Genomic DNA, 20,861 nt, shown 5'->3' on the forward strand with positions numbered 1-20,861 from the left:
CAGGGAGATGATTGTGTTCCCACGCGTGTTCCAGGTTATTTAATGTGTCCTTATCATATGAACGATGATGGAAATAAAAAGAGGGGGGGGGAAATATAAAAGTTTAATTAAATTCTTAGGGCCCTATTTTTGTTGTATCTTCATATGTTTTTCCACCTGTCAAAATTGACCTTGTTTTTTTTAAAGTGTGGACCTCTCCCTGTCCTGTGTTAATCAGGCACATGAACACCATGAGTTCAGCTGGAGGTGACCGTTTCCTGTCCCGCATGTGGAACGCAGCCTGCTCGCGAGACCCACGACAATCCCCTTCCTCCAAGTCCACTGTGAACAGCTCACTACCTACACTGTTTGGAGGAGTCCCATGAAAGTTGAGGTTGTGCCTGCAAGTGTACTTCCCGTGTGGTTTATCCCAGTCCTTCCGTCCTCATCCACTTAAATAGATTTGGTGTCTGTATTTCAGTATCATGAATAAAATTGTTATGTCTTTTTTGTGTATGTTTTCAGGTGTGCTTGGAGAAAAACCACATGAAGAGGGTTTGGCATTGCATTACAGAGTAACAGGTAAATAATAGATATCAGCAGTAACACGGCCAAGTGTTTACTGGGTCGTTTTAACTCTTCTCCCTCTCTCCTGCCTCAGGACTTCCAAGCTTCAGGCCCCGGCGGTCTACGGCTGGGACGGGCCAGAGAGCTCGTCCGACGCAGCGGTCAGCACAAAGCGTAGTCAGCGTGCTCAAAGTTGTCGGCGCCCCGAGGGTGTTCGGCACCGAACCAAACACGACCTGCGACGCCCTCCCTCAAGCTGCGCTCTCCATCGCAGATAGGGGCTGATGGAGTGACAAAGCTAAGACATCTAGTGTACTGTCAACAAATCAAGCCCATGACTGGCTCCAGGTCTGTGGCCTGCAGGTTTGTTTGGTCGCTTGGTAGGCGAGAGCTGGAAAGTCTCGTCTGGGATTCAAGCACAGAAAAGCCAGGTAGTGCTAGGTTTTATTCTTCTCTTGATCACACTCTTTCTCCTCTCACCGATGAATCACTTGTTTTCTTGTGACACTGTTCTGTGTTACCCCTGCCACTGCCTGCCAAGTCAGAGAGAATGACCCTCTCTTCACTCTTGACAATCGATGTTAAAGACAAAAAGATTGTGAAACTCACTGATGGTCGTATTCTAATTCTCAGTCTTCTCTCTGCGATCAAAGCCTACCTGCTGTGCGTAAACTTGCGACCGGGACCCTGCAGGCGGTGACGCTGGAAGCCGAGCCGACACGGCCGCTTGGTCCGGACGTCCTTCCGGCCGCGATGGGAACGCCGGATCTAGTGATGCAGGAATCTGTCGCCATTGGCTTTCGAACACCACAACAAAGGGTCATCTCAGCAAGCGCAGGGCCGACCCATGCCAGTAAAAGGGGTGAAGGCGCAAGTCGGCACAACAAGTGGATTACACCACACACACACGGAGCACTTAAAAAAGATGAGCCACAAATGGATCAGGTTTCTGACGTGACGCCAGCTCTAGAAAAGCGATTGGTAAACTTTCAAGCCTGCCGATTATTTAAAGACGAGCGAGATGGATTTATATTCAGCGGAAACTCAACACTGGTTGATCTACATTCTCGTTTTGCGGCCTTCCTGTCTAAGTCAACCCAACAAAAACCACCACTTGGCTTACTTTCATTCCGGAAATTATCGCGTGTTATCTCTCGTTGTAACATGATTGGAGAGGGAAACAGGGTCACCGATGTTACAGCGGCTGTTACCAAACTGCAATCTACAAAACAGATTCTTACACACGTAAGGCTATTATTGTTACCAGTATTTGGACATAGATACAATCCCTACCCTCATCCAAAGGGAAAATATCTTTAAACCTGACTAGAAGTCCCTCTGTCTCTTTTGTTAATGTCTTTCGTCTCCGTGTGTGAATAAGGGTTTTTACTCTGAGCCTATGGTGTCCGCCACTAAAAAAGGTAGACATGTTTCCACCCGTCTAAAGTGTCAATGTTGTTTTATGTCATACTGTATAGCACATTGTTACGGCCAGTTTCCAGTCTGTATATCCTCCTTCGAAAGGGGAAATTAACGTCGACCACGAATTGCAGGATCTAAAGGTGCATTGAAGCATAAAACATGAGCTGATCAGAAAGGGCACGCTCTACCGCATCATCTTTTAGCTCGCATGATGTCAGAGGTCCTCGGTCGCTCGTTTTAGTTTAGTCTTTTTATTCTCATCTTGTGTCTCCTGTTTCGGTATGTCACTATTTTGAATTTGCTCTCACGAAATACTCGACCCATATCTGTGGGAACATATGACATTCTAATGAGGAACCACACAGATACATCAGCCAAGAATCTTAAAAAAAAAAAGGACTTTTCCCCATATAATTTTCCTTGGATGTGTAATTGTGTACAGCATATTCATCATCTCACTGACAATCCCTATGTTGCTCAAGCTGTCTCCCAAGTGACGACACGAAGGTTTAAAATTTCAGAGAAAACTCTGATAACACTGGTCAAGTCGTTCACTTTATTTACACGAAGAATGCTGTGTTGTCCGTTTGCCATTCTTCCTCCCTGGCAAGTTTAAGAACTGAGCGGACTGACGAATCTGCCTGTGATAATATATATATGTGTTTTATCGGCCAAGAGATGAAATGAGAAGAAAGAGATGCGCACGTCGACATTCTTGTCAACTCAATATCCTTCTTATCTTGGTTGTCTCTCACACGTGCCGCAACTTTATAAATACTGAGCGTAGTTTAGACTTTAAAATACAGAAAATTGCTCTGAGTGATGCGGGATGATGAGTTTTCAATGTAAACTGATTTCTTCTATCTCCTGTAAAAGAAATAAAATAATTAAAAAAAAACTTTGGATGTTATCTCCATATGCTCCGAGCCATTTCTCGGTTTTGGTGTACCGTATCCAGTGCTTACTTGCCTGATTTCAAGCATACGAGCACCTTATGTAATAGTTTCCCCGTTTATTTACATCAATTGAACATTCACTCTTAACATGAAGTAAGTTGTAGTAAAAGGCATGTTTGGCTGTGTATACAAACACAGAATGGTAACTCTTGGCACCTTTGCATGAATGCTGAGGGGGAACATGAGCAGGGAATCCTTAAAATTTAAAACTTTATGTCCTCCAGGATTGCATTTTGTTTTGTTTTTTGCAATTGAAATGGAAAAAAAACATGCCTTGCAAATATTGCAATGACGTGATTCTACCGTATTGGTTAAAATAGAAAACCTTCTTAAAATCTACATTGACTAAATTATCACAAAATACATCCTATCAATCAAGCGTTTAAATCATGGCTCAGACTGTCGCCTGACTTCGATAGTTTCTAATTATTTATCAACCGGAACCGCCGTGAAGAGGAAAGACCCTGGCAGTTGTTTAGAAACCGCTGGCGCAAAAAAGTCAAACAATTTGAGCTGCGGATTCGGAGAATAATAATATTATTATACAAACCAATATTTGCTAAGTTGCTGGTCATTTACCCTGGCTTTGACCTTCACAGTATCCTACAGCAATTACATACATCAAGTTGCATTTTTTTTGACTTACACTGGATTCACATCGTGTCACAAAAATAGAGAGTCAAAAAGTTATTTGTGTTACACGATAATACGAATTGAGCGGTTTGGTTTTTGTGGAACACCCAAAAATACTCAAGTCTATTATGATGTAATTTACTGCATTATTACACAAAAAAAGCAATTCACATTATAGGACGCTCTTACTAGTCTTACGACTGCGTGATTAGGTAAAAACGTTCAAAGTACAGAACAATCAAAACCATAATGACAATGAATGATACCGAGGAGAACTGAGTCGAGAACTGAGATAGTGGTGGTTAAAGTCGAATTCGTCCCACTCGATGGCCAACGAAGCTCGGCAGCTGACGTCCCACCAGTCTCCTTCGCCGTCTCTTCACTTCTTCCCTGTGCGTCTAGCAAAGGCAGGGCGCAGTCACTGAAAGAAGAGGGGGGGGTACTAATGATAAGCGCTAATTTTAGCGGCTGTGATTGGTTGAATTCATGCACTCTGGGAGTGCGTGAGCTCGGTTCTGACCTGTTTCGTGATTAGAACGTTTGAAAGTAATTTATTCGACCGTTGACGCTCTGTGAAGGCGCGGAGACAGGGGAGCTATGACTTCTCCATGTTTGATTTTACAAAACAGGGTTCTTAGTTAAAATGAGGAAAAGTGAGAGGAGCTGGCCTGCAGGATCTTTTAGATTTCCACTGAATTCTACCGTATTTCATCCTGTGGAGACGAGAACCTATAATCAGGAATGAGAAAAGCAGAAGTAACAGCTACACTGATGATGTGCGTAGAGCTAGAACATTGAAACATTGTCTGTGTTTACAGGTAATTTCTTTACCAGAGATATGAAACATTTTGTGCTGTCGAGCTGATTGCAACCATTCACCTCACCTCTTCTCCTTGTGTGAAGGAGCAAGTAAAAAAAAGAAGTTAAAGCCCTATCCCAAAGCCCGGGTTTGTTCTCTTTCCTGTAAAACATGGTGGACTTCACAGAGGAGCCTGCAGGTCTCGAGTTAAGTCTCTTTCAAGACGAAGATTGTTCGTTTTTAAATGATTACACACTGATGGAAAACATATGAATGCTAGTATTAGCAAATCTCACACAACCGGCAGGTTTGTTTCCAGCCACTTTGGTTCCATAGATGTGAAACATTTAAATAACTGTTGGAGGGACAGACATGAATTTAGGTTACAGATGACCATGGTGACTTTAAATACGATTTCAATCCAGACATCCATGTGCTCCGAGATAATGAAGATAATCCAAAAAAACAAAAACACATGCGGATCTTTCATTCCCATCAGCCTCAGTTTACTTTTGACTAACCATAATCATAGCATGTAATCAGGATCCTAAGTACAGCCACTGTGGTAAATTTAGATTGCTAACATGTTAATATTATGTACACCCTGCCGGGACCTGCAACTTTGGCTGCACCTCTGCAGTCTTGTTCGCCTTGGTGTGGCAATTCTGCAAGCTCTTCACCTGTAGATAAAATTAGTTCATCCAAACGCAGAGAAACAGAATACAGAGAAGGGAAGTACATGGGGCCCTGATGTGACAGCGGTTTACAACCCAGCTAACCCTCCTCTATGAACTAAACTCAGTCGACTCCAGAGATAACTGTGTAACAGTTTCAAATGACAATATGAAAGGGGAGGACTCGGCTGCAACCCTCTGAACTGCTGGCCCAGCTCTTGCATGTTCAGTCTGACTCATCCCCAGCAGAGGGACATAAAAATCTTATTTAAAAAATGACAAGACATGTCTAAATGTCGAGTCGATACTGAAGTTCTGGATGAGGCAGTCTCCCAGGTCAACACTAAAGCTCGTGGGTTGTGTAGTTTCCACAAGAAACGGAGAATAAACTAACTAAATAAAGCGCACGCACCCACGGAACAGGTTTGTACATAACGGACGCCTCCTACTTCCCTTCAGGTTAACTGCGGATGAGTTCCTGCATCAGAATACATACAGAGGGAAGAAGTCCACAGCCAAGAACCAGTTTCAGATGCCTCAGAAAGTGAACTGACTTGTTTGTCCAGACCTGAAGTGTTTCCCAGAGATCAGAGGCAGCTCCTCGCCAGGCAACAGTGATGATGCTGGCCTGTGCGCCTTCCGGCGGGTTTTAGGAACATGGAGTAAGACGTGAGAGATATCGTCATGAGTGGTGTATCTGGTGAGGTCAGAGTTTCACCGTCCCACGGGTGGACCGAGTCACCGTACATTGTATGTGTGAGGAGAACAGACCTGCATCAGTTATCACCTCGTTTTATTAAGTCGATTATAAAGAGCTGAACCGAGCTCCAGGGTGAATGGGGGTCAGTGTGTCTGTGGAGGTGAAGAGCACGTCTATCCCTGCACACTAACAACCGAACACTCACTCTCAAAAAGTGTTTTTGTGGACCACTAATCCCTATTGTTTACTACACTACTACTCCTCTGCAGGTCATCTGTTCCGTTCTCCACCTTGTGTACATTGTGTGTTGTTTGTTTGGTTGGGTACTCTTGGTCTGCGTGCCAACTCTCTGGTGAAAAGCACTTGGCCGTTAGTTTGCTCTGCAGTATGCCAGTCCGGCTGTGTTGTAGCTCCCCGGGCTGTGAAGGTGTGGAACGGATCCAGCCCAATTTGTGCCGAGAGACCGAAAGCACACCACGCTCCGGGCCAGTCGCGCGTGACGCCTTCAGTTGGCCGATAGCAGTACGGTCACAAGAAAGTGCCGAAGTAGAACACCAACTGGTCTATGTTCGCCAGCTTTCAGCGTCTAGTTGCACATTTACATACTTTACGTATTTTTGTGGAGGACTCGGTCTACCCAGTGACTTTACTCCGATGTGCATCTCAAAGCCATCGATGTTTTTGTGTAGGGGCACATCATCCCCGGGTTGTTGATGGAGGCATGTGAAGTTGGTTGACATCTGCAGAAGTAGAACATCACAGCAGCTGTACTCCAACACAAACAAAACAGGGCTCTGCAAGTAGCTCAGCTATCTCCTGGTGCTACCTCTCAGAACGCTGTTGGCGAAGGCGCTCAGTGATGGAAGCAGGTGTGTCCAGGGTCGGCTCTCGGACTCCACTTGTGCTTTGAATACGAACTCGGTAACTGGAGCACCTATTTCCTTTCTCCACACTCTGGCAACTGAATACCCGTAGCGCCTGTCTGTGTGAAAATAAAGCAGCAGCTACGATGGAACGTTGAACACCAACGAAACTACAGACAGATCATTTACCGAAGTGATTCCTTCAGTGTTAGCGGAGAGTACAGATCGGTGATATTGTCACTGCCTAAAGCAAAGATTAGATCATGACTGTAATATTTGTATTGTTTAGGAGTTCTCTGATTACGAGGCTAACTTGTAAGGTGCAGTGGTTTTATTACTGTTAAGATTTTTTTTTGGGCCTTTCAGATTTGTATAGAGGACCGCTGAATACTGAGTGAGCGCGGAGAGAGAGAGGAGAGAGAGTATGGGAAGCCACAGCAAGAGGCGCCAGGTCATTCAACTCTGGGCTTGCTGCAGCGGAAGGACTTAGCCTTTGGCACCAAACTTAGCTAACACACACCCCGACCAAAACAAGTCTTATAATTTTAATATCTAGCAGGTGGTCATGAACCAAAATAAAAGGCACAAATAAGAAGGCTCTTTCGTGTGTGAGTTTGATTTTCTCCCCATGTCTGCTCCGGCTTCCTCACACGTCCAAAGACATGAAACCTTAACGGGTTAATTATGGTGCTCTCTAATATGGTCTCCTAGTGTCCCAGTAGGGTGAATGGTGTTGTCTCTGTGTGTGCTGGTGGTGAATGGTGACGAGTCCGTCATCAAAGTCAGCTTGGGACAGACGGTACCATGATACAAGTTTTTCATTCAGGAGTTTTGGGTCTGACGTATTATGTCTATTATGATTATATTAAGGTTGATTTATTATGATAATATCTTTAATATATAGGTACTGATTGGTGGTCATTGCTGTCGAGCCACATTATGGTTGTACAGAGGACGCGCTCTGCTGTGTGAAGTACACTTCGCTTGCCATGTCCAGAGCCGTCCTCCTTCCCATCCCTGGTGTTGGCTCCGTGATGAGGACCGTCTTCCCATCCGCACCGCTGAGGACTGGACACACCCTCCTGCGCAAAATATTCCTGTGAACCAAACACACCACCACCCAGTGACAGTTGGATTGTCACTGGAACACTGATCTGCAGTGGCAGGCTCTGTTTAGATATGACCAAGCAGCCTTCCTCCTGCAAGCAAGTTACGTAATGTCCTCATTAAGGGTTGGACATATGACAGCCTGGTTGTAAATATTCACAGAGGAACTGTGGATGTGAATAGTAACTGAGTCGTACGACCCACAGCACTAGCAGCCCTGCCTCTCTAACCAATAGCTCTGCTGGAGTTAAACACACATAAAAACTCTCCACGCTCCTGCTGATAGGCCCGACTATGCTACTGAAGACTCCGCGTTCATCTCGTGGCACAGACCTCCCAAGCTCATCAACCTGTCCCACTGATTCTCTGCACGGGATCATTTGGCTCGTGTGAAACGAGCAGAATCCAAAAAATAAATGATTTAAAAACGATCAGATGCTGATTACACAGTGCCGTGCAGGCCAGTGTTTTTAATATATGGACCATGCTGTCAGTGCATGTAACGGTCCTGTCAACCAAGCACCAACCAGTCCGTGATGTGTCCACACTGCTTTCGTGTGTGTGTGTGTGGTGTGTGTGTGTGTCTCGTGTGTGCTGCTCACCTGATGTTGGTGTGCAAATAAAAGCACCAGTAACAGTCACACTCCGAGGCCCGCGACTATAACAACCCGCACCATCGTCACGATCGCGCGCTCTCTGCGTCCTCCAGGCTGCGAGATTCGTGCTCTGCTCTGCGGGCTGAACAGCTGATGCCATCCGCAGAAAGAGGCTCGGGCGCAGTGGATGAAAGGGACCCACCGACGGAAACGGAAATCATGGAGATTGTATATTTTTTATGTTAGGAGCCAATGGTTAACCTGACCATACTATTTTAGCATTAAGTGTGATCCGTGTCTGTTCATCTGAATGTATTTGATTACGATTGTTTAAGACATATCCTGCATATCACAATTTAGTGTATCATTAATTTAATACAACAATGTTCTATTATTCATTCTTATATAGTTTTTATATAGTTTTATAGGACCAAATAACTCATTTTATACTATCAAGACCAAACACTATATACTGTTGTGTGATTATTATTAATTATTATTATTAGTATTATATTATTGATTATTCTTATTATATATAGCTGTTTATTATTATTATTTATAGTTATGATTTTATATATTATTATATATTGATTATTATTATTATTTATACTCATTATATGTATTACTATACTATTATAATACTATATTTATTTTAATGATTAGATCTTTCATTTTCTATATAGTATTATGATATTATAATACGCTGGTTATTCTCTTATTATTATTAATATGATTATTAGTATATTATTATAATCGATTAGTTATTACCCTGTTATTATTACTCTGTATTATTATATATTGGTGGTCTTTTTATATTGTGTTGTTTATATACTGATTAATTATATATAATACTGGATTTATGTTATATTAGTGGTTTTAGCTTACATTAACAACTAAAGTTGGTTGTTTGTAGCGTGTCTTAATGTTTATGATAAACTAACACGCTGTTGTAGTGTTCGCGTTGTAACAACACATTTCCAGAAAGTCGCCGCGAAAAGTGTCTGCAGTCCGTGCCTGACTAAAAATAATATCTGAATAGTTTTTTTAATATGTATTTATCCGATTACGATTTGAGTTGGTGATGTGTGAATGTCGTAGTGCTCGTATGATTATGTTATACGTGTGATTTAAAATAATAAATTTTTTGTGCTTTTTGCTCTGGAGTTTCAGTCACAGGGATCACGAGTATGACCACATGCGGATCTCATTTCAGCATCGAAACTGAGCCGGTGGATGAAATCCAATCTGAGGACTGTTATTAGTTTTTATTCACACAGCAGCCCCCCCCCCCCCCCCCCCCAGACAGCTGGTTAGTTGAAGACACAGCAGACACCAGACACAAGCAGACAGTCGTCGGAGGGAAGTTCGAGAACTGCACGACAGCTCAGATCTCTGTACGACGAGCTGGGGCTTTGATGCGGACCGACCGCGCAGCCACGGAGGAAAACAAACGCATCATGTGATGCTCTAACAGCATGATTTTAACCAACAGCTGACCTGGTAAAACAACGATCTGTTGATTCTCTAAACGCTGGTTTAACCACGCTGACAGGGTAGTAACAAACGATCATGTTGGGTGCTACCAGCTGATGTTAAACCACAGTACCGGGTAAACACAAACGATCATGTTGATGTGCTAACAGCTGATTTTAACCACAGCTGACCGGGTAAACAAACGATCAGTTGAGTGCTAACAGCTGATTTTAACCACAGCTGGACCGGGTAACAACGATCATTGTGTGTGTCTAAAAGCTGTTTAACCACAGCTGACCGGTAAACAACATCATGTTCTGATGTCTAACAGCTTGATTTTAACAGCAGCTGGACCGGGTAAACAACACGTCATAGTTCGAGTCTCACAGGTGATTAAACACGAGCTAAACAAAACTCAGGTCGATGAACATGATAGCGATCCTACATAGGTTTTTTGTTGTTGTTGTTGTTCACAGAGGGAGCGAAGGCTGGTGAGGAGCTTCGGATGAGAGGAAGGGGGGAGGCGGAGGAAGGGGGAGCTGTTGTGACGTGGTGTGTGTGTGTGTGCCATGCGATGGAGGATGAAGAAGAGAGAGAAGAGAAGAGAATTCGCTGTGTGTGTGGGTGTTTGTGATTGTGTTTGTTGGGTGTTGGTGTGTGTGTTGAACAAGAGAGAAGGTCGTTGTGGAAGGAGAGAGAGAGTGGAGTGTGTTTGTGTGTGGAGATGTTTGTGTGACAAGAGAGAGAGAGTTTGGAAGAAGCGAGAGCAGAGAGAGCAGAGAGTGTGGTGTGTGGTGTGTGTGTGTGTGTGTTGTGTGTGTGTGTGTGAGAGAGAGAGAGAGAGAGAGAGAGAGAGAGAGAGAGAGAGTGTGTGTGTGTGTGTGTGTGTGTGTGTGTGTGTGTGTGTGTGTGTGTGTGAGAGAGAGAGAGAGAGAGAGAGAGAGAGAGTGTGTGTGTGTGTGTGTGTGTGTGTGTGTGTGTGTGAGAGAGAGAGAGAGAGAGAGTGTGTGTGTGTGTGTGTGTGAGACAGAGAGAGAGAGAGAGAGTGTGAGTGTGTGTGTGTGTGTGTGTGTGTTTACCTGCTGACTACCGGTGTCGTGCCAAAAGGTGATTGTCTGCCAGAATCTGATTTCTGTCATGTTTAGGTATTTAAGTATATTATATTAGTAGTATAGTATAGTATAGTATAGTATATTTGGCCTTCAAACTATTTCTGGCAGGAGAACAGACCCATTTTGTGTTGTAATGCTCCTTTTTAAAAGCTCAGATCTTTATTTTATGAAGCTCGTGAATGAGATCAAATCACCTCAGTAACTATAACTACGCCTTCAATCAGTTTCTGACAGGTGAAAACTGCAAAACATCCAAACATGGGAACCAAATGCTATGTAGAGCCCAGGACAGATCAAAAACAATGCAGAGTCACGAGGATCATTGCAAAAGTTATTCATCTCTATTGAAAACACACTAATAAATCATTTTCAAAGACAGGGCCAAACAATGTCATCAGACATACCAAACACAGAGAGACATGTCTATCACGTCTGATTTCGCTTCTTTTGGCCACAGTTGTAATAATTACACAACAACAAATGTTAAACTTTCGAGGACACATGCCCTCGCTATAATTACATTATAATACAGTTGTGTGTATCTGCATATTACGACCATTTAAACCAGAGAAAAGCAGAACTACTACTACTGCTCAAGGCCAGAAATCAGATTCTGGCACGACACCGGCTCACGTCTGGTTCAAGTCCAGCATGGAACAAAGTTTGGTGGTGGACTGGCAGCTGGAGAGGTGCCAGTTCACCTCCCGTTCACCTTGAGTAAGGCACTGAACCTGCTCGCAGGGCTCTGCCCAGGTTCATCACTCCAGGCTATTATTTTTTATTGAGTTTTACATTTTACAAGATTAAACTAAGAGAAAAACAAAAACAGAAAAAATAAGGCCAAGTCAAGATAAAACATGCACAATCTTATTTTGACAAAAAAACAAATAACACTCACAGTTCAAACTGTGCAATCGTTAATGTCATGAGAACTGGTTCTGTGTGTTTCAATTCCCTGGAATCGTTTGGCAGATTATCTAACGATTCTCTTATCGATTCCAGCAAGCACGACTAATTACGCCACATAACTTACATAACTTTCACACCTGCAGTGCAATCAGTAGTAAACAATGTCACCCACTCAGTTCAAACGCTCCAAGGTTTGGCTGCATTTCACCAAAACAGACGGCGACAGGCCGACTTGCAATCATTGCAAAGTGGAGATAACAGCGTCGGGAGGGAACACGACGAACATGCAGAAACATTTGTGCACACAACATGCAATATTTTTAAATGAATGTCGTGTTTTTGACACGCTTCGTACTGGAGATGAATCTCAACCTAGCAGCAGCAGCAGCAGCCAGGCTATGAGCAGCTCTGTGGTTACTACAGAAGGTAAATAACACACTGACTACCATGTTAGTGCCATGTGCTTCTTTGTAAAACATGCTATAACAGTTACATTAAAGGAATGCCTTCTGCATTACATTTAGAAGATGACCATGACGAGAGAGAGAGGCTGGCAGCTGTACTAGTACTCGCTCCAGTTCACTGCCTCCTCTAGACGATGCTGATCAAACTGTTTGTTCTCCTTTTTTCCCCCAAATGAGAATCGATAAAGAATTGAATCGTTAAGCAGAATCGATAATGGAATCCGAATCGTAAAAATCTGATCAATTCCCATCCCTAGTTAACACCTGACAAATCAAAGTGGACTCGCCTTTGTAACTAAGCGATTAAAAAAGATGCAGTTTCAATGTAACATTATCTGTTTCAGTTCTGTCGGTGTCCTCTGTGTGTGTGTCACCATTCATGTGTTCACGAGCACTTTACAGACGGAGATCCTACCTCTCTGCTTCATTTTATTACAAATGTCCCCAGTTACAAGGTATGGAAGAAGAGCTGCGCTCTGCCCCTTCCTCTCACCGGAATGCCATGAGCACAAAGCTGCGCATGTACCGAAGAGATCTGGGCAAGTTGGAGAGGGAGATGAAGAACTCTGCTCCCGGCTTTGGTTCCTCCTCTTCCCAGCCAGTGGAAGGGAGTCATCATGGCATCTATTCATCACAAAACCAACACAGTGTAAGTGTGGCGTGGTGAACTTGGTATGTTATAAATGCTGTTTGAGCTGGTTTCAGCTCTCCAAGTGTTGGCGCACTAAGTAGGAAATAACCCCTGTAATGTCTTCAACGAGACAATATAATCTGTGAGGGACTTTCTGAGGATGAATTCCTCTTTATAAATGTGTATTTTCATCTTCTTCTGCATTATTAGTGTCATTTATTTTTGGATCTGTTATTTTTGTCCACCTATACAGACACACCTGCAGTCTCAGAGAGCCCTGCTGCTCCAGGGCACAGAGTCTCTGAACAACGCCAGCCAGAGCATCGAGCGAAGCCAGCGCATCGCCAACGAGACGGAGCAGATCGGCACGGATATCATCGAGGAGCTGGGAGAGCAGAGGGAACAGCTGGATCGCACCAGAAACAGAGTGAGCTGTGATTTATTATTATTATTATTATGTTACTGTACAGGATGAGCTGTGACGCTTCATTAAAGTTGATACTGTGTGTTAGATATTCAGTTACGCTTAGTTTAGCCTTGTTTGGATCAAAATGATTTATATTTTTTCAATTTTAGGAGAAGTAAAAAGTCTGTTTGTCTTTGTCGTGCCATGATTTCGTTAAATCTATTCTGCCTTTTGTTTATTTTGCAGTTGGTGAACACCGGAGAGAACCTCAGTCGAAGTAGAAAAATTCTTCGTGCTATGGCACGCCGGTAAGTGTTAAAAATGAACTGAATGTGAAGTACTGCTGTCTCTACGGCCTGTATGATAGTACAAGGTGTTGTACTACTTTGTGCTTCACTCTAGTCTCTCATAAAATATTTAATGCTTGTAGAACAAAGATCAGAGCCAGACTGTCTTCTTTTTTTGGTCTTGTAGGTTGGTGACAAACAAGTTGCTGTTAGGCGTCATCATTTTGATGGAGCTGGCCATTCTAGGCGCTGTGGTTTATCTGAAGTTCTTCCGATGATGGCATCCGAGGACCAGTCTACGCTCTGGATCCAGAGCAAACTCTCTACATCTGTCTCCACTGACTATGTAGTAGCAATAAGATTCTTCTGCTGTATTCACCCAACTATTTCCATGAGTGCAAATAAGAACACTAAGATGTCTTAGTGTTAACGTGAACCTTTACCGAGAGGGGATTCTGTCCGTGGGCAGGTGAAGTTGAAAATGTTGAACCTGGACCAGACCTACAGAAACTCCACGGACAAACTGTGAACTGAGATTTGCACTGTTTTCATTATCAGACTGTTATTGCCAATGATGCCCTGCAGGATGATTATCTGTGCTCGCTGCTGCTGCAGACCACACAGGTGATTCTCTGTAAGGATTTATCCAAGCACGAGCACCATTGACTGACTCCCACACGTGTAGATTCCCTGTTAAAACGAATGTTACTGGTCATTGGTGCAGCAGTGCTCAGAGTGGGATACTTTATAATAAGTATGATGATATGAAAATATGGAATGGCACCACCAGTGTCATTGTGCCCAGTATCCAAATGGTTGTATTGAGCTAATTATTCCAGACTTGAGGCCAACTTCTGTCAGTCAGATGTGTGAATGTGATGAATGTGTGGAAACTCTTAATAAATGCAATGTTCTTAACAGTTAACAATGTCGTCTAATCACGGTATGACACAAACTCTGTTAGAAATAGTCTTCATGATTAAAGCTAATCTTTACCCTCAGTTTGGATTGTATCCGGTATTTTCTGGGACGGCAGCCAAACCGACGAGAGCGAAGCTGATGTCACTGAAATATGTTACTGGCTGAAGACGGACGCCAGGCCAGGCCAGTGCTGTGTAAACAGCATCTGTTACTATGGAGTTAATTCTCAAATAATAGGTGATAAGGTTATTTTTAGTGATGTGTTTTTCAGGTGTGCGAAGTGCAAAAACACGTTTGGTGACCTGCTTTTGGAAAAATAAGGTCGGGCTGGAGTGGAAGAAGTAAGACGCTTGTACAAATGAACAAAAAATGTAATCACATTTATGGAAGACCAAAATATAAACTCTGTTACATCAAATCAAACACGATCAAGCATCAGATCAGTTCATGCTTAAACGACTTTGTGCCAGCATTTGAATCAAAGCTAGATATTAGTTTTCAAGCTAATTAATACTACGTCATGTCAAGACTCATACATGCTAATTCTAGTACATGTTCTCTGTGAAAATACAAAAGTAAACTCTAAAAGAAAATACAGTAACCACAGCTGGTCCAAAGGTGCGAACACATCTTTACTAATTTCTTTTTTTTAGTAACTGGCACAGCCACATCCACGTCACGACCGTGGACTTCAAACTAAGTCAGACTTGGTTTATCATACCTCTGAGGCAGGTTCATTCTCTTATAAACCAAAAACACACAATAAATATGTGGCAGCTGTGACGTCTAACACTTAACTTATGACTTAACAGGGGCGAAATAAGTTAGTATTGCTGTTTAAATTAACAGTATTCCCATCAATCCCATCCAAGTGTAGTGGGGTTTAAATGATGTCAACGGCTTTTGTCTCAGCGTTATGAATATGAATTATTATTTATGTGTTCTCCTCAAAGCCCTTTCAAAATGTTTCATCGTACACATTCAGTCTTTGTGGAATGCTCAGGGATGACGTTGATAAAGTCCATAGCTTTGCTTCATGCTCTCACAGGCGGAGTTGCTCTGTGTCCTCCTTCACTGGAGGAATCTCGTCGATGGACACGTGAGCGCCTTCCCTCGTCTGTCCCAGAGACGATGCGATGACGTCGACCGCTAGCGAGGCGGTGGCCTCTACGGCTTCGCGGTTGGCCCCCAGCACAGGGTTTACTTCTACCAGGTCCATGGCTGACAGCAGACCTGCACGTCAACACATAGACACAGAATAAGAAGTTAAATCAGCATGGAGCTGCCTTTATGTGATGCTGTGATCACGTGTGTAGTCATCTGTACCTGTGTTATGGATTTCCTCTGTGATGTAGATTCCCTCCCTGTAGGTCAAACCTCCGTTAACTGGCGTTCCGGTGGCTGGAGCCAGAGACGGGTCGAATGCATCGATGTCAAAGCTCAGGTGGATCGGTCGCTGCTTTCTGTTGAAAAAAAAGGTGAGGAAGTTAAGATGCGAATGTAACTAAGAGATGGTCAATCATTTAGACAGTTTAACAGTAAGTTCACCTCGCCAAAAGATGGTCAAAGGTGACCTCCATGACCCTCTGGATGCCTAGTCTATCGATATCCCTCATGGTGAAGTACTGGATACCCAGGTTCTTCAGGATGTGGCTGTGATAGACAAAATCAAAAACATCAGAAACTATTTTCACGGTGCTTACATGTTGGAAATGAAGTTCACACAACAAGCCACACGTGATTAAAGTTAAAAGTGATATCATGTACTTACTGCTCTCCGGGGTCAACATCCCGCAGTCCGATGTACACCAGGTCTCTTGATGAGAGGACTGGCTTCGTCCAGGAGAACCCTGGGATATCTGGCATCTGTGCTGGACAGATGGAGATAATGTAACATGGAACATGTATGTACAGACAGGAACAAAACTAACCTTGGTTCCTTCATGATACAGGACGGTGCTGCAAGTAACCTTGAAATTAAGGTGACTAAAACGTGTTTTTGAGTTGATCTGTTGTTCCATTGCCAAATATTTACTGCAGATCCTGCACAAAGTATCTTAATATTGAGTATTGTTTATGAGCTAACAGCACCTATATTTGCACTTTTAGTTTGGATATCTTGCTCGTACTGTATGTAGAAGTATCTCGTAACCATGCACAGGAGGATGCTCTGTCAGTGTTGCAGTGCTAGTACTTTTCTGTGAAGTTACAACTTGTCTCCTGCTCTGATGTTTGTGTCTGCATTTTGTTTTAGTGAAACCTAATATTTCTCCTCACCCTGTCCTGCAGCTCTTTGAGCATGAATGCCACAGGCTGGCCGTGGAGGTTCCCTGATGGAGAAGTCTCCGGCGTGTTTACGTCTGCGTGAGCGTCAACCCAAATGAGACACAGGTCAGGACACTGCTCGGCATGGCCACTCACTGATCCAATAGCAAGGCTGTAAAAGGAAAAGGGCAAATTTATAATTATATCTGGTGTTTACATCAATCAAACTCAGGGAGCTGAGTGTATCCTCACAGGGAAGCCGGTAAAATGAGCCTTTGGACATTCCCACATAATTACCTGTGATCACCTCCCAGCATGACAAGGGTGTGTCCAGCACCGACAGCTCTGCTCACTGCGCCAGACAGCATCTTATTTGCTGCACCCACGGTGCGAGGGAACTTTACATCCATGTAGGGGTCATCTTTCTCAAGGCGGTGGAAGCTGAGGTCGCCAAAGTCATGGACGGTGCAGTCTGAGGAAGAAGAAGAAGAAGAAGAAGAAGCTGCTGTCAGTTCAAGCTCTTAATGTTTTGAAGACATTTAGTTCGAGTCAGTGTTTTTGGTTGAGAAAGGGAGTTTGACACGTGGACACAGACACGCGTTGGCTGTCGCACTAAAGGAATCTGCAATTTGTTGTTTCTGGACAATCTCTCTGACTGTTTGGACGCTTGAAGAAGAATCCTGCCAGTTCCAGCTGAAAACCTACATCTCTCACTTTGACATCATGACACCCATCTGTCTACCTTGCAGTGAGGCTGAGTCATTCAATGCCAGTGGAACATTAGTGACAGGGCACTTTCCACTTGTCCGGTTTCCCACGTCAGCTCCGGTTACAGTCACTGCAGTTCGCTCTGTGCTAGGTGGCTATGGAAGCGAAGACCAAAGAAATTCCACTTAGTTTTTAGGACACGGCCCTCGAAGTAAACAAGTGATGTGATCCACCATATTGGGGGTTCATCTGGGAATGTGAGCTTTGATGGCAGTGTAGTGTTACTCTGCTGATCTAAGGGGGAACCAATGTGGTTCATTGCCATTCGTAGACAGGACAGGAATAGACCTTGTCTTTGTGCATCTACTATAGGACAATTCAAAAGGTCTGTTATCGCAGCAAAAGCTCTGCGAGTTCAGCTTCTGCATACGTTGAAATGATAGCTTCTGCATGTTGTTTACTGTACTTACATTCCAGAGATAATTGCTTTGATTATATGTATGACAGAAGATGATGAACATGACATGGTATTTAGCTCACTTAGGGTTTGGTTTCATGTGGCAAGCTCAGCTAGTGACATGGCAGCTGTAACTTTATTCACTGCTGCCAAATAGACATCAGGCCACCGGGTCAGGTCAGGCCCGGCTCCAGCTACAGCAGGCTGAGGACGATTCTCAGAACTTTGAAGGTTTTCTTAAACTTCAAAAAACATTTGATATGAAACCCTGTAATTGCAGAGTATGGTAATGAAAATGTTACTATTGTAGAGCAGGCTAAGAAACGAGCAAAAACAGCACATGGTTTCCACTCCTGGGAAAATGATCATAACTCTAGGTTGCACATACTTAATAATATATTACAAGAGTTTCTCAAAATTACACCAGGATTGACACAAAATGCATCTTTCCTTAATAAATGACACATGGATTGTGAACCCAGCTATCCTCTTTTCTATGAACTGCATGCATTATTAATTCTGTGGCTTCTGCAGAAAGAATAAAAAAAAAAAGCTGCTGGAAATGATGAAATAATGTCTCAACTGTAGAAACACGACCTGTGAGGATGTGGAGGGCTTCCCGATGTTGCCCAACATCTGATGTTTACAGCTGCCACTCCCTTTCATTTTCTTTAAACTGGTGCAACAGAACACTTATCGCACCGACCTGATAACACACATCCGATCATCCATTGTGTGCCAAAGCGGATGTTTTTAATGACAATTACAGCACATTGTTTTACCACATAATAACATGTTGGCTGTGCTATGGGCAGAGTCCATTCAGATCAGCAGATTAGATTATTTTATTATATTAGGTAACAAGGCCATATGATCAAATCTGAATAATTTATCTAAACAAGAATATTTTTTTGAAGTATTTAACACACCCATAAAAAACTGCAGCCGAGGGAGAACCCTGCCTTTGACACCTGAAAGCTCATGACACCCCCCAGTTCATAATGACCTTGTATTCCTGTCAACTGTCAGGTCGTGATAGTGGATTTATCCTCAGTCTGTAGTGTGTGTATTTATAGCAGCCTTGTGGTACATGTGGTATTCTACTTTACATTTATAACAGGCCCTCCTGGCCAAAGTCACCTCCACATAGGTTATGATATTTGTTTTGACATCACTAACTCGTACTGAGCATTTGTAGAAAACAGATGAATAAATATAAACAATCATACAAATAACCAGTTAAAGCTCTTATGCCCATATTAATCTCCAGTGTCCTTGTTCAACAGACTTATCTACTTGTCTGGCCCACATGCAGATCTGATCTGCCTGGCTTCATGGTAACCTTCATGGTCCTGCTGTAAATTCCTGTAAACTTCATCATCCCTGTTTGCCCTAAACTCTCCTTTTGTCCCGCAGGGTGTGATTTCAATGACAATGACCCTCACAGTGAGTCCAAACGTAATAAAGGCTGGATTCTTCCAGCCTGAGGTGTCCGTTTACACTGCCTCTCCCCTCTCAGCAGACAGAAAGAGTTTTTGTTACAGTGGGCTGAGTCTGTCTGCAGTGACGACACAGTGGAAACAAATGAGACACCGCTTCCTGCGCGTTTCCGAGACAGAATGACTAAACCAGATATGAATATATAAAAAACACAGACTGATGTAATGTTCAGATGTGTCTGTTATTTCTTTGTTTTTTAAATTCTTCTCCTGCTTCTGTGCATGGCATCGCTTTGGTGTCTGTCCCCGCGGGGCTCCATCACGAGTTCGCCATTATTTCCATTCATACATATATTTAATGATCACAGCGAGGCTGATCACACACATAAACTGTTTTTATATATTTATATATTTATATAAACTTTGTTGATGTACAATATTATAGCGATCTGTTGTGATAATCTGTGAGGAGAGCTTTAAGGATCTACAGCTGAGATCACGTTGTTCTCTGCAGCATGTGCTGGAATAACCTCCACACGGATACATGTCGGATGTTTAACTTTACTGTCTAACGTGTGATGTAACAGAGAGACAGACAGACAGAGACAGACAGAGGACCGGGGAGATAAGTCTGTCTGAACGAGCCCGATACAGCCGTTACATAACACAGCGGCGCCGGATACTCCATTATTCTCCACCAGCACCACCGTCCCTCCTCACCCACCTAAACCGGAGAGCCTCTCGATGAGCCCGGCATCTCTGATGAATTTAGGCCCGTGCTCCACTCCTCTTCTTTTCTGTCACAGAATAAACAGAAAAAATAAGTTTGATCATGTTGATCTAGTTTAACATTTTTACACACACACATATATATAAAATAATATAATGTCTCCTTACCTGTCCTCTTGAAAAAGGAGCTCCCAGCACAGCCACAGACTGAGCTCTGCTTTGTTGGCATGTGTGGTTGAGTTGAGCCCTGAGAAGACGGAACAAAGGTCCCCTCAAAGCCATCTTTAATTCTCTTTAGAATAAACTCAAGAACCGAGACCCGGTCTAGAATCAGCCTCCTTCTTTCCGCGCAGAAAGTCTGATGAAAGCTCTGAGAGGTGTTGCTGGATGATGCTGCTGTGTGTGAGCGCGATGGTGCAAGGGGCCGGCTTATGTTTCCCAAAACCTACTTAATATTCATGAGCTTCTAAAAAAAAAAGGAGGGCTAAACAGAATGTTTAGAGGTGATCACACCCTAATTTATTCATAAAAACAAGAAGCTGCTGCTATCTCTGATTATTTAACCCGCTTGATAAACTCTTATCTATTTTACCAGCGGTATTTATATTTAATCTCTGACGTCAGGGGGGATGACACACCTTCAGGGTCAGCCAATAGGAAGTGTCAAAACCGGAGGGGTTCGCTCTGTGGGCGTGGCCTGTGAGCCGCTATAGGCTCGGTTCTTTTTGTTGTGGGCCGGCACTGAAGCTTCTGCATGGTGGAAA

The 20,861-nt window shown here is 43.3% G+C and overlaps 2 protein-coding genes across 2 annotated transcripts; one reads left to right on the plus strand and one right to left on the minus strand.

Annotated features, from left to right (window-relative positions):
• Nucleotides 1-10,250: 10,250 nt before the first annotated feature.
• Nucleotides 10,251-14,579, plus strand: vti1b (vesicle transport through interaction with t-SNAREs 1B). The gene is made up of 5 exons (XM_027274943.1): nt 10,251-10,302; nt 12,701-12,903; nt 13,139-13,312; nt 13,538-13,599; nt 13,766-14,579. Exons 1-5 carry the CDS (start codon nt 10,275-10,277, stop codon nt 13,854-13,856), a joined length of 558 nt encoding a protein of 185 aa, XP_027130744.1. The 5' UTR covers nt 10,251-10,274; the 3' UTR covers nt 13,857-14,579.
• Nucleotides 14,580-14,858: 279 nt separating this feature from the next.
• arg2 (arginase 2) lies at nt 14,859-20,647 on the minus strand. The gene is made up of 8 exons (XM_010756593.3): nt 20,266-20,647; nt 20,093-20,165; nt 17,062-17,236; nt 16,777-16,936; nt 16,271-16,365; nt 16,048-16,152; nt 15,826-15,962; nt 14,859-15,732 (listed from the first exon to the last, which is right to left on the minus strand). The coding sequence occupies exons 1-8, from the start codon at nt 20,377-20,379 to the stop codon at nt 15,542-15,544; spliced, it is 1,050 nt and encodes a 349-aa protein (XP_010754895.3). The 5' UTR covers nt 20,380-20,647; the 3' UTR covers nt 14,859-15,541.
• Nucleotides 20,648-20,861: the final 214 nt, after the last annotated feature.

This window comes from Larimichthys crocea, chromosome XXIV, assembly GCF_000972845.2.
Source record: "Larimichthys crocea isolate SSNF chromosome XXIV, L_crocea_2.0, whole genome shotgun sequence".
Taxonomy (NCBI): Eukaryota; Metazoa; Chordata; class Actinopteri; family Sciaenidae; genus Larimichthys; species Larimichthys crocea.